The following is a 12177-nucleotide window of genomic DNA, read 5'->3' as shown; positions in this document are numbered from 1 at the left end:
GGGGGGGGGAGAGAGAGAGAGAGAGAGAGAGAGAGAGAGAGAGAGAGAGAGAGAGAAAACGAATGAGTCGGGGTTACTGGAGTTCAGACCGAATCTGTAGCCCCGCCCCCCCAGGCCGACCACTCTGAGAAGAGCTAATTTGCTTAGATAAAATAGTGAAGTGTGCATGCATTAAACTGTGCAGTTGTAGGCTATGTAGTACTATTGTATAGTGTTTTAATATCTTTTTTAACGTGTTGATTTGAGAGTTAGTGAATTGACAATCCCTGGATGCATCCTCGGCCAGCTGCAGCAGCAGCACCGTAAACCCTGGATGGGTGGATGGATGGATGGGTGGGTGTTGGGTGTTGAATGCTGCTCACCAGCATACCACGCAGCACTAACCTTTCCTTCTCTCATGTACTGGCACTTCAAATGTTCGTGGAATTCACAGTACATGTTAGCAGAAGTTGTCCTAGCAATGTTAGTTAGTTAGTGTTTTTTATTCAAGTCTTCACACATAGGTAGTAGTTCTATTTTTCCTAAATCCGTACTGATGTTCACTCAATAGTTTATTTTTTACCAATTGTTGCACAAATCATTTCTCTAATTTTTTGGGAAATTGAGGAAGAAGGGATACCGGTCTATAATTATCCATGTGGTGTTTATCTCCATTTTTAAATATTGGTATTACCTTTGCGGTTTTCATATTATTAGGAAAAACACCTTTTTGAAAAGACTGATTACATATATGGGTCAAAGATCCTACAATAAAAGCAATACTTCTTTAATAATTACCATGTCAATAGAATTTATGTCAGATGATCTTTTGTTTTTGATTTTTTTACAATGCCGATTATATCGACTTCATTTACTCCACAAAGGAACATGGAATTGATATTATCCTTAATAAGGTTATCAAACAAATCTTTTTTGATATCAGGCACAACAATTTTGCCGGCTAAAGTAGTTCCAACACCCACAAAATAATCATTAAAATCATCAACAATGCTTTTTAAATCATCCACGGTGTCATCAGAGCTGTTTAGAAAATCATTTGGAAATTCAAATTTGTCTATTTCAAAAATCTATTTTGAGTGATATGATTAATTACTTTCCAAGTCCTTTGAATGTTATTTTACTATCCTCTAGTATTTTATTCTAGTATTCCTTCTTCTGTGATCTTATAGTGGAAGTCAGCTTAGTTTTATACAATTTATATTTTCCTTCGCTTTCACTGATTCTCAGTTGTAAATATTTCTTGTAAAGTACATTTTTCTTTTTGCATGCCCTTTGCAGACTTTTAGTCATCCATGGCTTTCCTATATATTTATCCTTCACCCGGCAGCTCCTAATCGGACAATGTTTATTGTATAACTCTAAGAATGTGAACAGGAATGCATCATAAGCCTGATTAGGATCATCAACATACACCTCACCCCAGCTGTAATTTTTAAGTTCCATCTTTAAAAGCCTCAATTCTCTCAGGTGTTCTTATTCTTACTAATTTACAGGTGGGCTCACCTACGCCAACTGAACAGTTAACCTTTAAATGATGTAGGATCACAAAAATAGGAAGGTTCATGTTCAAAGACTTCCTGTAAGTCGCTTTGGATAAAAGCGTCTGCTAAATGACTGTAATGTAATGTAATGATCACTGATGTTGACCATCTTAGTTTAGTGTGTTAACAATGCTAACATCTGCTAACTAGCACTAAACACAAAGTACAGCTGAGGTCTGTGGAAGTGTCATTAGTTTGAAAAGAATTCAGTCATAAATCAAAGTGAGGGGCAACATGAAATTTAACAAATGCACTATGTTAGAGTTGATCATTAATTATCATTAGAGCACTGTCTGGAAAAAAACAGAATATCTGTACATGATTTGGTGCCATCCATTAGTATAAGATAGTTTAGTCCCCAAGTAGTGGACTGACTGACCAACATCTCTAGAGCCATGCTACCGCATCATGGATAAAAACAAGTCCAGGTTACTTTGTTCAGATTGGTTAACTGTAGCATTTTATTTTGTAATATTTAATGTATTTGTGTTGGGACCCCTTCTGGTATGAATATTATCTTACTTTAATAAATACCACTATCTTTGGAGCATCTAACTGGTCATGTAAAACACACAGTCATGGTGTGCTTTATTGTGCCATCCGTCAGCGGTTATATCAACATCGATATGAATAAACTCTGCCTTTTCTTTTTACCCTCAAAGTCTACTGGGCTGTGAACCTTTAACAGGTTCATGTTCAAATCTCCTGACTTAAAAGTGAACGTGAACTTGCAGACCGGCGTCAGCACACGTGGGTACACACACACACCAGAGCGTTCTGTATGACATGCAAACAGGCCAATCGAAAAGCGTGGGTGTGAAGCGTCGTCCAATCACAACAGAGGGGAGGGCGCTTTTCGGAGATAGGGTGATTAAAAGGCGGGACCCAAGCCATGACGTAGCCAGGAAAGCTCGTCTGACTTCTTGGGGGTTACTCGAGTTCATTATGTCAGATAGCATGATGTTCTCAGGGTAGTTCTTTTTTCTACTGCCCTACTGTGGTATCCGTGATAAGCTTTAATAGAATCAGTGACCTAGGGATCAATAGTGAAATAGACTGATGGTTTCTTTGGCTGAAATGAGGTAGCCTTTCTTTTTTTATGGACTGGCACATTAATAAGAGATAAGATAAGATAAGATAATCCTTTATTAGTGCCGCAGCAGGGACATTTACAGGATTACTGCATACCAATAATGCATACCAATTAAAACACTTGAGTTTATAGACATAGTTTTGAATTTGCTAGCACATTGGAAATTAATTTATTGCCCATGTTGTTTCATATAAATTCGTAGGATGGCACATTGTTTATAGGCTATGTGCAAAATAACAGAGCAGTGGATTGAACTCTGCAGCATCATTTCAGTATGACAAGAGTCAGATTTCTGAGACATCACACAGCTTTAACAATGTGGAGTTTCTGATAATATTAGTGATACCTACAGTCATGATCACTTTCACCTTGCTGGTTTTATTTCAAAGGATTCCCATGGTATTTTATGTTTTTATTGGATAGTTCAAAGAAGATAGATGACAGCAAATGAGTGGAGAGAGAGAGCGATGGGGAATGACATTCAACAAAGGTCCCAGCGGGGGACATTGCAATTCTTGGCCGGCGCTTTAACTGTGAAACACCAGGGAGCACAAACTTTGGTCAAGACCCCATTCACAACTTCATTTGACTTAAGGGGCAGCTCCTATTCTCTGGTGGGTCATTTACTTTTGTTGCAGGCGAGTTAAATCATACAAGAGAGAATTTGACAAAAAAATCTTTGAACTGTTTTTAGGAAAAGAAAAGAAAAACTGTTAGTTAACTACAATGCGATGACGCATACAGAAGGGCCTTTAACAATACATACATCAACAAGTTCAACTGAGAATAACACACAAGATACTTGAAGCCGATATGTCTGTTTTTGTCGTGGTCCCTTAACTGCTCAGACAGGTCAGTTCTGATGTTGAAAGGAGCAGTAGATTTTAAGAGCATGCTCTTACCATAAGTTTTATTTATGTAATGAACAATATTATATTTTATTTTTTTGAAGCCGATTTTGATTTGGAGTGCTTTTACTCGTGTTTGTACTCATGCCACCAGGATTATTATGAAGAAGCTATAATTAAATACACATTCTAAAATCCTTCTCCTCATTAGACCCTCCCCTCCCCCCCTCATTTGTGATGCAGGCTCTCTGCTGTGAATCTGTGTCTGAGATCATCCTGATGACATAATCAGGGTTATTTTCTCAGACATGACAAAGCGTTCTCACAGGCTGACTTGGACTCCCCATGAGCAGCACACTGACACATTGTCCTTTATGTTTGTGTCAGTCTTTAACATTGTAGTTTCTGATCTTGCAGGTCCTGCCAGTGGATCCAGGTCTGCTGGTCTTGGTATTGTTTATTGGGTTTTTAGAAGGGCCCCTCCTCTGCTGGGCCTCGGCTGGGGGCTGGCCATGGATGGGAGTGCTGCTACGGTGCACCTTCATCTGGACTCCAGCATCACCAGACTCAGCCACATCCTTCCTGCTCAGCTCACCCTCGCCTGTAGGTGCAGACAACAGAGATACCACTTTAATGGCCATTAAGATCATATGCTGATGTCTTTAACCAGAGGCAGGTTCAACTTTATGGGTGTCCACGTGGGGAACTATGTCTAGTTATGTGTGTCGTAATAATTGAACGACAAAGATGAACATAAAAGGTGAAGATGTGCCAGGATGCATCCGGAACTATCGTCATTTTCCTTGTTAGACTTGAGGCACGGGCCGAAGTTTGATTTCCATGCAGATGTGGATGCAGGTGTGGACCCAGTACTGTTTTTCAATACGTTAACATCACAGATATTTTCTCATTAACTGCTGCACTTACTTGAATAAAAGAAAATCAAGAACCTGAACATAAACCCATGTTTGCCTAACCCTGTGTGCAAAGTAAGGAATAGAGATGGAAAAAGGATACATTTATATATCACTTTTATCCAAACACTTTACAAGGCTAATGCAGCTCATTCAAACACACACACACACACACACACACACACACACACACACACACACACACACACACACACACACACACACACACACACACCACACACACACACGGCTATCACCATCAAGAGTCATTTGAGGTTGAGTTTCTTGTGGAGAGAAGGAAGTGGAGATCAAACCACTAACCCTGTGATCAGCGGACGATACAGCTCTAGATACAGATCTAGATACAGATCTAGATACAGATCTTGATACAGATAGATAGTTTTGAAACATCTCTTTCTCTTGCTCAGTTTCCAAGTTGCAACTGTAGGCTTTTTACATGCTCACAATGACATGAGAGGAACTTTATCCAACCTTTACTCATACTGTTTAATATCTGTAATGAACTATTTGAACCCAGTAAGGACTGTTATCCTGAGTGTACTGAAACCTTGTGCAAGGTTTGTCTGGTTTCACAATTATCAGATGGCATGAAGCTGATTGCTGCGAGTGTCTGAGCCTAATCGGGTTGAGAAACTGTTCCCTGGACACCTGACAAAAAATACAGCCACAAATTGGGCAACAACCCTCCCTCCATCAGTCCATCGCTAATCCAACTACTGCAACAGTGTTCATACTGGAGTGAGAGTTTGATTTTTTGGACAAAGTGATATTGTAAGGATGTACTGTCCCTAACACAGGGACGAATTATTGAATGCAGACACGACTATTAAATCCCTGTTCACACAGGACTCCACTGATGACTTCATGTATGAGGCTGGGTGAAGGGTCTTTAGGATTCAGTGCAGCCAGCCTGAGACTACAGGAATAAGCAGACATTGCGCCACTTCTTCTTAGATGGATGAATACCAACCTTAGTCTCTCTAACTCTGCTAAGCGAAGTCCGACTATAAGAAAAAAAATCCTAATGATTAGGCCTATGTATACTGTGTAAGGCATTACCCTTTCAACCATGAGCTTTAAATTCTGCTTAAAGCCCAAAGAAGACTTTTAGAGTAATAAGTTATAAAACATTGTACTAGTTATCATATTATATTTGTACAATTTTGTTCTTTAAAATGTACCAACGTGACATTTACTGTAATAAAACGTCCTTCATGTATATTCATGATGGTTGAACCTGCAGGAAGTTTTATTAACACCACTGTGCCCTTGAGAAGGGGCTAACAGATGAAGCCAACTTTATGAAATAGTTGGGATAGTTAGGATTAGTTCAAGATGATAAGATTTAGGTTTTTGTTTTAGCACACTTATCAAAAATCATCCCTCAACCAAGCCTTTGATCTCACTTTGCCATGACAACATGTTGTATGTCATGTCATTATTTAGATTTAAAAAACAATCTGATATGCAGTTGTAACATACATGCAAACAGGTTATTAGAAGTTGAGCTCTAGTTATTCTTGTGGGGTTACCTTCTGAGAAAATGGATGGACTGAGTCCATGGTCCAGTATCTCCCACAGCTCTTTTAAGGAGCGCAGTGACTCCTCTGATGACAACTGAGTCCTGGACAGAACTGAGTGGGTCTGCAGCCCCACGTCCATCGAGCTCTGTGACTGGCTGAGCATGTTCTCTTTGTTCTGGAAGGACAGAGATGTTTTACTTTCAGGGGTGAGAAAAGTCTGGAATCATAGAGATAGCTGGACCTTAATTGAAAAACAAGAAAACCTTTTTTTTTTTACTTTGTATACTTTACAGTACATTATTATTATTATAAATATAAAAATATGAACAATTTAGAATGAACTCCGTAACAGTTTTGCACCGACAGATATCCATTTAATGTGGGAAGTGAAGTAAGCAGCGGAACCTACTATCGCTCATCAATGAATGCAATATTTAGTCTGCTGTTACCTCAGGCCTGTCTGTGGTTTTGTGCCCCTGGGACCAAGGGTTGGCGGCCCCTCTTTTGGCAGGAGCTGGGTTGTTGGTTTCAGGTAGGAGTTGTTCAGCCAAAGTGCCAGCTCTCTGCCTTAGTGCGTACTGCAGCTCCTGAAGGCACAAATACATTAGTGGACCTACAGCGCTCTCTGGAGGAGGCACAGAGAAGTCCACACCTTTCAGACAGTGTTCTGAGTGGCTGTCTGTGGTTTTGGACATGGGTGTAGAGGGCCAGAGGTGATTCTGGTTGCAGGTGCATTCCCTGTTGCTCATACACAGAGTTTGCCACAGTGGATGCAGCTTATCACATACAAAAGGTTAGTGGTACCACTCGGGTACTAAAATGAAACCTCTTTCCTCGTGAACCTGAGGAGGTACAATATGAGGGAGATAGGACTGTGTGATGTAGAGGAGCCTCTGAAAGAAGTGGGAGGAAGAGCAGTTTATTGATGGGAAACTGAGTTGGAGCAGATACCTGTGTGGTGAGCTGGTACTGCAGCTGTTCCAAAGCAAACAACCGGTTTTGCTGATCTGCTGGTTCCTCTGTAGAGGAGTCTCTCTCTGGCTCCACTGGTTCTGTTGGACACACAGAGTTGTTTTCCATTTTGCTAATCATGCTTCTTACTTCCCTAGCTCCTCCATCCTCCGACCAAACACGGAATCTGATCTAGGTCTGATATCATCGAGGATGTTCCAGGAGATGTCTGATGTGGACGTTTTTTATCAGGTGGCAATACCGGAATGATCGGAAATTGTTGTGATTGGTGATCTTTTGACGCAGTAAAAGGAAAGGCCGGCTCGTGGAAATGGATTTACTCTTATACTATTTACTGTTATTATGTTTGTATGATCATGTATGATCTAATAATATAAGCCTGAGCCTGAAATGTATGTTGGACCTACTGCACCTTAAATCTTTGACAAACAAATGACTAAAGATTTTATTTAGAATATTGATAGCTGTTTTTATTGGTCCCTCCTGTACATTCTGTTCTTTCATATTATGAATATTTGAATGGTCTCTTGGTTTACTATCGGAGTGACGCCCGGATACATGCAACAGATCCATATTAGGTCACAGTACTTAATTCTTTCTACACATTTGGCAGCATGGTGTGAGTTTGCAGTAATTTGCTGTCTGTTCAAAATGACTGAAGAGTGAACCAGCCTGTCCCATTGGGTAAATTCAATGCATGCATCCTCTCTGAACTTAGCTAGGTATACCTAATAAACTGGCAACACAGAGTCATTTTTCATGTGGTGGTTCTTCTTGTTATTGAGTGGAGGAGGATCAAGGGAGGAGGGCTCTGCAAGCCTGGGGGCACTCTGGGCCGACGGGTACGAGTGAATGAAGTGGATGATAAGGACTTGGACTTAAGACCAGGACAGGACCAGAGGGGACATTCATATCCGATGCCAGAAACTGGCTTTGCGTTCCAGTACCCATACTACCATACTAATTAGTATGCCAGAAAAAAAGATTCAGTATGTCCCAGTAAATAGTATGCTAAATGCAGTATTGTAAAATACCAGGATGACTTTTTCAGTATGAAAGCCAGCAAGCTTTTCTGACCCACAATCCTCTGCACAGTTCAAGGTTGACTGTTATGAGGAAGTAGTTTGTTCCAATTGAATGCATGCTGCAGCTGCAGAAAAAGTATGCGAGGAAAAAGTATGCGAGGAAAAAGTATGCGAGGAAAAAGTATGCGAGGAAAAAGTATGCGATTTGGAAGGCAGTGCATATTTAAACAAAGGCAGGGATTAACATCTCTCTCCACATATACGACCACCTGTTATCATTTGACCAAAATCTTACATTTAGAGAACTCAACTCCTCTGTTGGATCAGTGTGATAATCAACTCATCTCCGATTCCAGTTCAGCAAAATTCTCGGCTAGTGTATGTGTAGTGTAAAATGTTTCAATCGACTCTTACATTTTCAATAATGTTAAATTCTGTGTCCGTTTCATTCTTTAGTTTGGCATTTGAAGGATGCCATTTGATTTGTTCTAAAAATGGAGCTCGTTAACATTTCAAATACGATATATCAGGCTTTGGATAGAAATATAATTAGATACTTGCTGGAATATTTTAAAAGATATAGAAATGTCAGCAAATGTGTGTTTGTTTTTTTATATATGTCAGCTGGGATACTGTGCCAATAAATAAAACCAAAAAAACAAACCCAACAGATGGGTCATGTGTGTGTCTGATGTTGTACCCTGTGGACCAGCAGTGGTGATCTGGGCTCGGAGGCGGTTCCCCATCTCTATCAGCTGTTGTTTCTCTCTGCTCAGACGGGCGATACAGGACGCTGCCTGCTTTAGCCTGGTGCGCAGGAGAGGAGGGTCACTTCTAGCACCCTGTACATTTTCAAACAAACCACCAGACATCAGACCTGAGACCTGCTGACGTCGCAGAGACAGGTTCTCCTCCTGGAGCTGCTGCAGCAGTGCACTCTAGAAGGAAGAGGAGAGGAAACTTGAAGGAACTGGGTTGCTGCAGCATCCTACACAAAATCTTCCCATCATCTCACATAACTGACTGGTGAAGTGACCCTTTTATGAACTACCATTGTTGCTGGGACAAAGTTATACAGTACAGAGATACAATAGGAGGGAATTATCTATTCCCACAGTCAGCACTAAAGAGGACAGTAGGTTAACTCCACATGACTGGTCCAAGCAGCCACTAGGAAATGACCTGACAGGTAAACTTCTTTCAGCACCTGTTCCATGAGTTTGGCCAGAACAGACTCCTTAGGTTCCACTCTGACCTCCTGCTTCACCAAAGCAGAGGTGTTGGCACTTTTCTCCAAGCACAGACCGCCTGAGGATAACACAAAGACCAATGAGCACAAAGTTACTACAAAATGCCTTTTTTAAAAATACATCTACAGGTTAAAGTTTAAGTAATTAAAGCTAACACTAACTTTCCAAAGGACTTCTTTATAGCTGTAAAGCATTCAGCCACAATGCTGATGTGTGTGTTAAAATTAAGAAAATTAAGTAAAATATAAACAGTTTTGTTTTTTTTAACTGAAAGCCGAATCATGCGATCATTTAAAGTGTCACTGTGGGTGTATCCCAGCGGAAAAATGTATTTTTTAGTAACGTAAAAAAATCCAAAAGATTACAATAGCTACATGTGAAGTACTATATTGGAATCATGCAAATGTTTCACAGTAAAAGCTTGTAAGAATTGAAGGTATTCTGTCACTGATATGCTGCTGACATTTTACGATTACATCACAAGACACTTTTGAATAACCACCAAAATCCCCCTTAAAAAAATAAAGCACTTTATTCATAGTCAATTAAATGTAAATGTAAACGGGTACACATAATGCAACGTAATGTTGCATGTCCCATGCAAAGTAGCAACATTAACTTCCGTGTAAATAGTCCACATAGTGTCCTCCATTAGAGTAAAGGGTTTCATATACACAGAAGAAATAACATTTATTTTTACAATCAACACTTGAAATGATGGAGGCACTTGCAAATGACAAGGTAGTACACAATGTAAACAATACTTTGCTGTTTCATTTTTACTTCTTTACTTAAGATTTCATTAAGCTTTTTTTTTTTCTTTTTACAAAATGTACCAAAACACTGGCAACGAGAAAGATCTTGGGTAAGCTCATGTATACTGAAGTCAGCTAGTGATGGAGCTCTGAGATCACAGCGGACATTCTGATGTGTCTCCTTCGGGATACTGAGACTTTCTTGATGCTGCTGGTAGCTGACTTGTCTTTATTCTCCTGTTTGACTGAAGCATGACACCTGTCCAGCAATAACTTCCTCCTGTGAGGGTTCTCATTCTGTGAGAAGAGTCACCTCATCAAACAGGAGCTTCAAGGACCATGTTGTAAATTCATGTTTTATCAGGAACAATCATCTACGTTTGTAGATACATTTTAATGATAGAGAAGCATGTATTTAACATGGCGTTTGGTGATTAAAGTGTGAAAAGAAAATTTAAAGTGTGAAAACAAAATTTATAGTTTACTACAAATTTATAGTTTACTACAACTGGGTAGATAAACACTACAACTCGAAAATGTGACTCTGTGTTTATTGTAACGCAATACGAGATAACATGGCTGCACAAATAGAGACCAACAGCTTCAGACAGTATTCCAATAAATGTTACACTGGAACTGCAACAGAGCTGCTATACTGACACTAGTTTTATAGTAACACTATAATCTGTGAATCATAACGGTCATATAGTCCTCAGTGTACCTTACACACACTGTCCAGCGGGCCAATCAAAGGACTCAATGTTTTTGAATTCCTTACAATTTGAAGAGTTCAAAGTCTGTTTTCACACAATTATAGTCAGGGCAGGTCTATCAAGTAAATCTACATACACACAATACAGCGGGTAAAATAAGTATTGAACACGTCACCATTTTTCTCAGTAAATATATTTCTAAAGGTGCTACTGACATGAAATGTTCACCAGATGTCGGTAACAACCCAAGTAATCCATACATACAAAGAAAACAAAACAAATAAGTTCAGAAATTAAGTTATGTGTAATAAAATGGAATGACACAGGGAAAAAGTATTGAACACGCTTACTGAAATTTATTTAATACTTTGTACAAAAGCCTTTGTTGGTAATGACAGCTTCAAGACGCCTCCTGTATGGAGAAACTAGTCGCATGCATTGCTCAGGTGTGATTTTGGCCCATTCTTCCACACAAACAGTCTTCAAATATTGAAGGTTCCGTGGGCCTCTTCTATGAACTGTGATCTTTAGTTCTTTCCACAGATTTTCTATTGGATTCAAGTCAGGTGATTGGCTGGGCCATTCTAGCAGCTTTATTTTCTTTCTCTGAAACCAATTGAGGGTTTCCTTGGCTGTGTGTTTGGGATCATTGTCTTGCTGAAATGTCCACCCTCGTTTCATCTTCATTGTTATGCAGATGATACCCAGTTGTATCTATCAATTAAGCCAGACTAACCAGTTCTCTAGACTTCAAGCATGTCTTACGGACATAAAAACCTGGATGACCTGTAACTTTTTAATGTTAAACTCTGAAAAAACAGAAGTTATCCTACTAGGTCCAGATCACCTTCGAATTCAATTATCTAACGATATAGTTTCTCTAGATGGCATTGCTCTAGCATCCAGCACTACCGTTAAGAACCTTGGAGTTATCTTTGACCAGGATCTGTCTTTTAACTCTTATATAAAACAGATCTCAAGGACAGCCTTTTTTCATTTACGTAACATTGCGAAAATCAGGCAAATCCTGTCTCAAAGTGATGCAGAAAAACTAGTTCATGCATTTGTTACCTCTAGACTAGATTACTGTAACTCCTTATTATCAGGCTGCTCTAATAGGTCTCTTAGATCTTTACAGTTGATCCAGAATGCTGCAGCACGTGTTCTAACAAAAACTAAGAAAAGAGATCATATTACTCCAGTATTAGCTTCTCTGCACTGGCTCCCTGTTAAATCAAGAATAGAATTTAAAATTCTTTTACTTACCTACAAAGCTCTAACTGGTCAGGCACCGTCTTATCTTAAGGAACTTATAGTTCCATATTACCCAACTAGAGAGCTGCGCTCAATCAATGCAGGGTTACTTGTGGTTCCTAGAGTATATAAAAGTAGGATGGGAGCCAGAGCCTTCAGTTATCAGGCTCCTCTTCTGTGGAACCAGGTTCCAGTTTCAGTCCGGGGGCAGACACACTCACCACTTTCAAGAGCAGGCTTAAGACCTTCCTTTTTGATAGCGCTTATA

The 12177-nt window shown here is 39.7% G+C and overlaps 1 protein-coding gene across 1 annotated transcript in view; it reads right to left on the bottom strand.

Moving 5' to 3' along the window:
* Positions 1-2785: 2785 nt before the first annotated feature.
* ccdc57 (coiled-coil domain containing 57) overlaps positions 2786-12177 on the bottom strand; it is a 33166-nt gene continuing 23774 nt past the window's right edge. Inside the window, exons 14-19 of the mRNA XM_054601886.1 lie at positions 9145-9245; positions 8638-8875; positions 6892-6992; positions 6390-6527; positions 5950-6115; positions 2786-4083 (exon numbers count right to left, since the gene is read on the bottom strand). Of these exons, the coding sequence (XP_054457861.1) occupies positions 3866-4083; positions 5950-6115; positions 6390-6527; positions 6892-6992; positions 8638-8875; positions 9145-9245 (962 nt within the window). The 3' untranslated portion in view covers positions 2786-3865. The remainder of the gene's footprint in view (positions 4084-5949; positions 6116-6389; positions 6528-6891; positions 6993-8637; positions 8876-9144; positions 9246-12177) is intronic.

The sequence above is a fragment of the Anoplopoma fimbria genome, chromosome 7, assembly GCF_027596085.1.
Source record: "Anoplopoma fimbria isolate UVic2021 breed Golden Eagle Sablefish chromosome 7, Afim_UVic_2022, whole genome shotgun sequence".
NCBI lineage: Eukaryota > Metazoa > Chordata > Actinopteri > Perciformes > Anoplopomatidae > Anoplopoma > Anoplopoma fimbria.
Note: the sequence above shows the minus strand (reverse complement) of the source record. Positions and strands in the feature narration are given on the sequence as shown.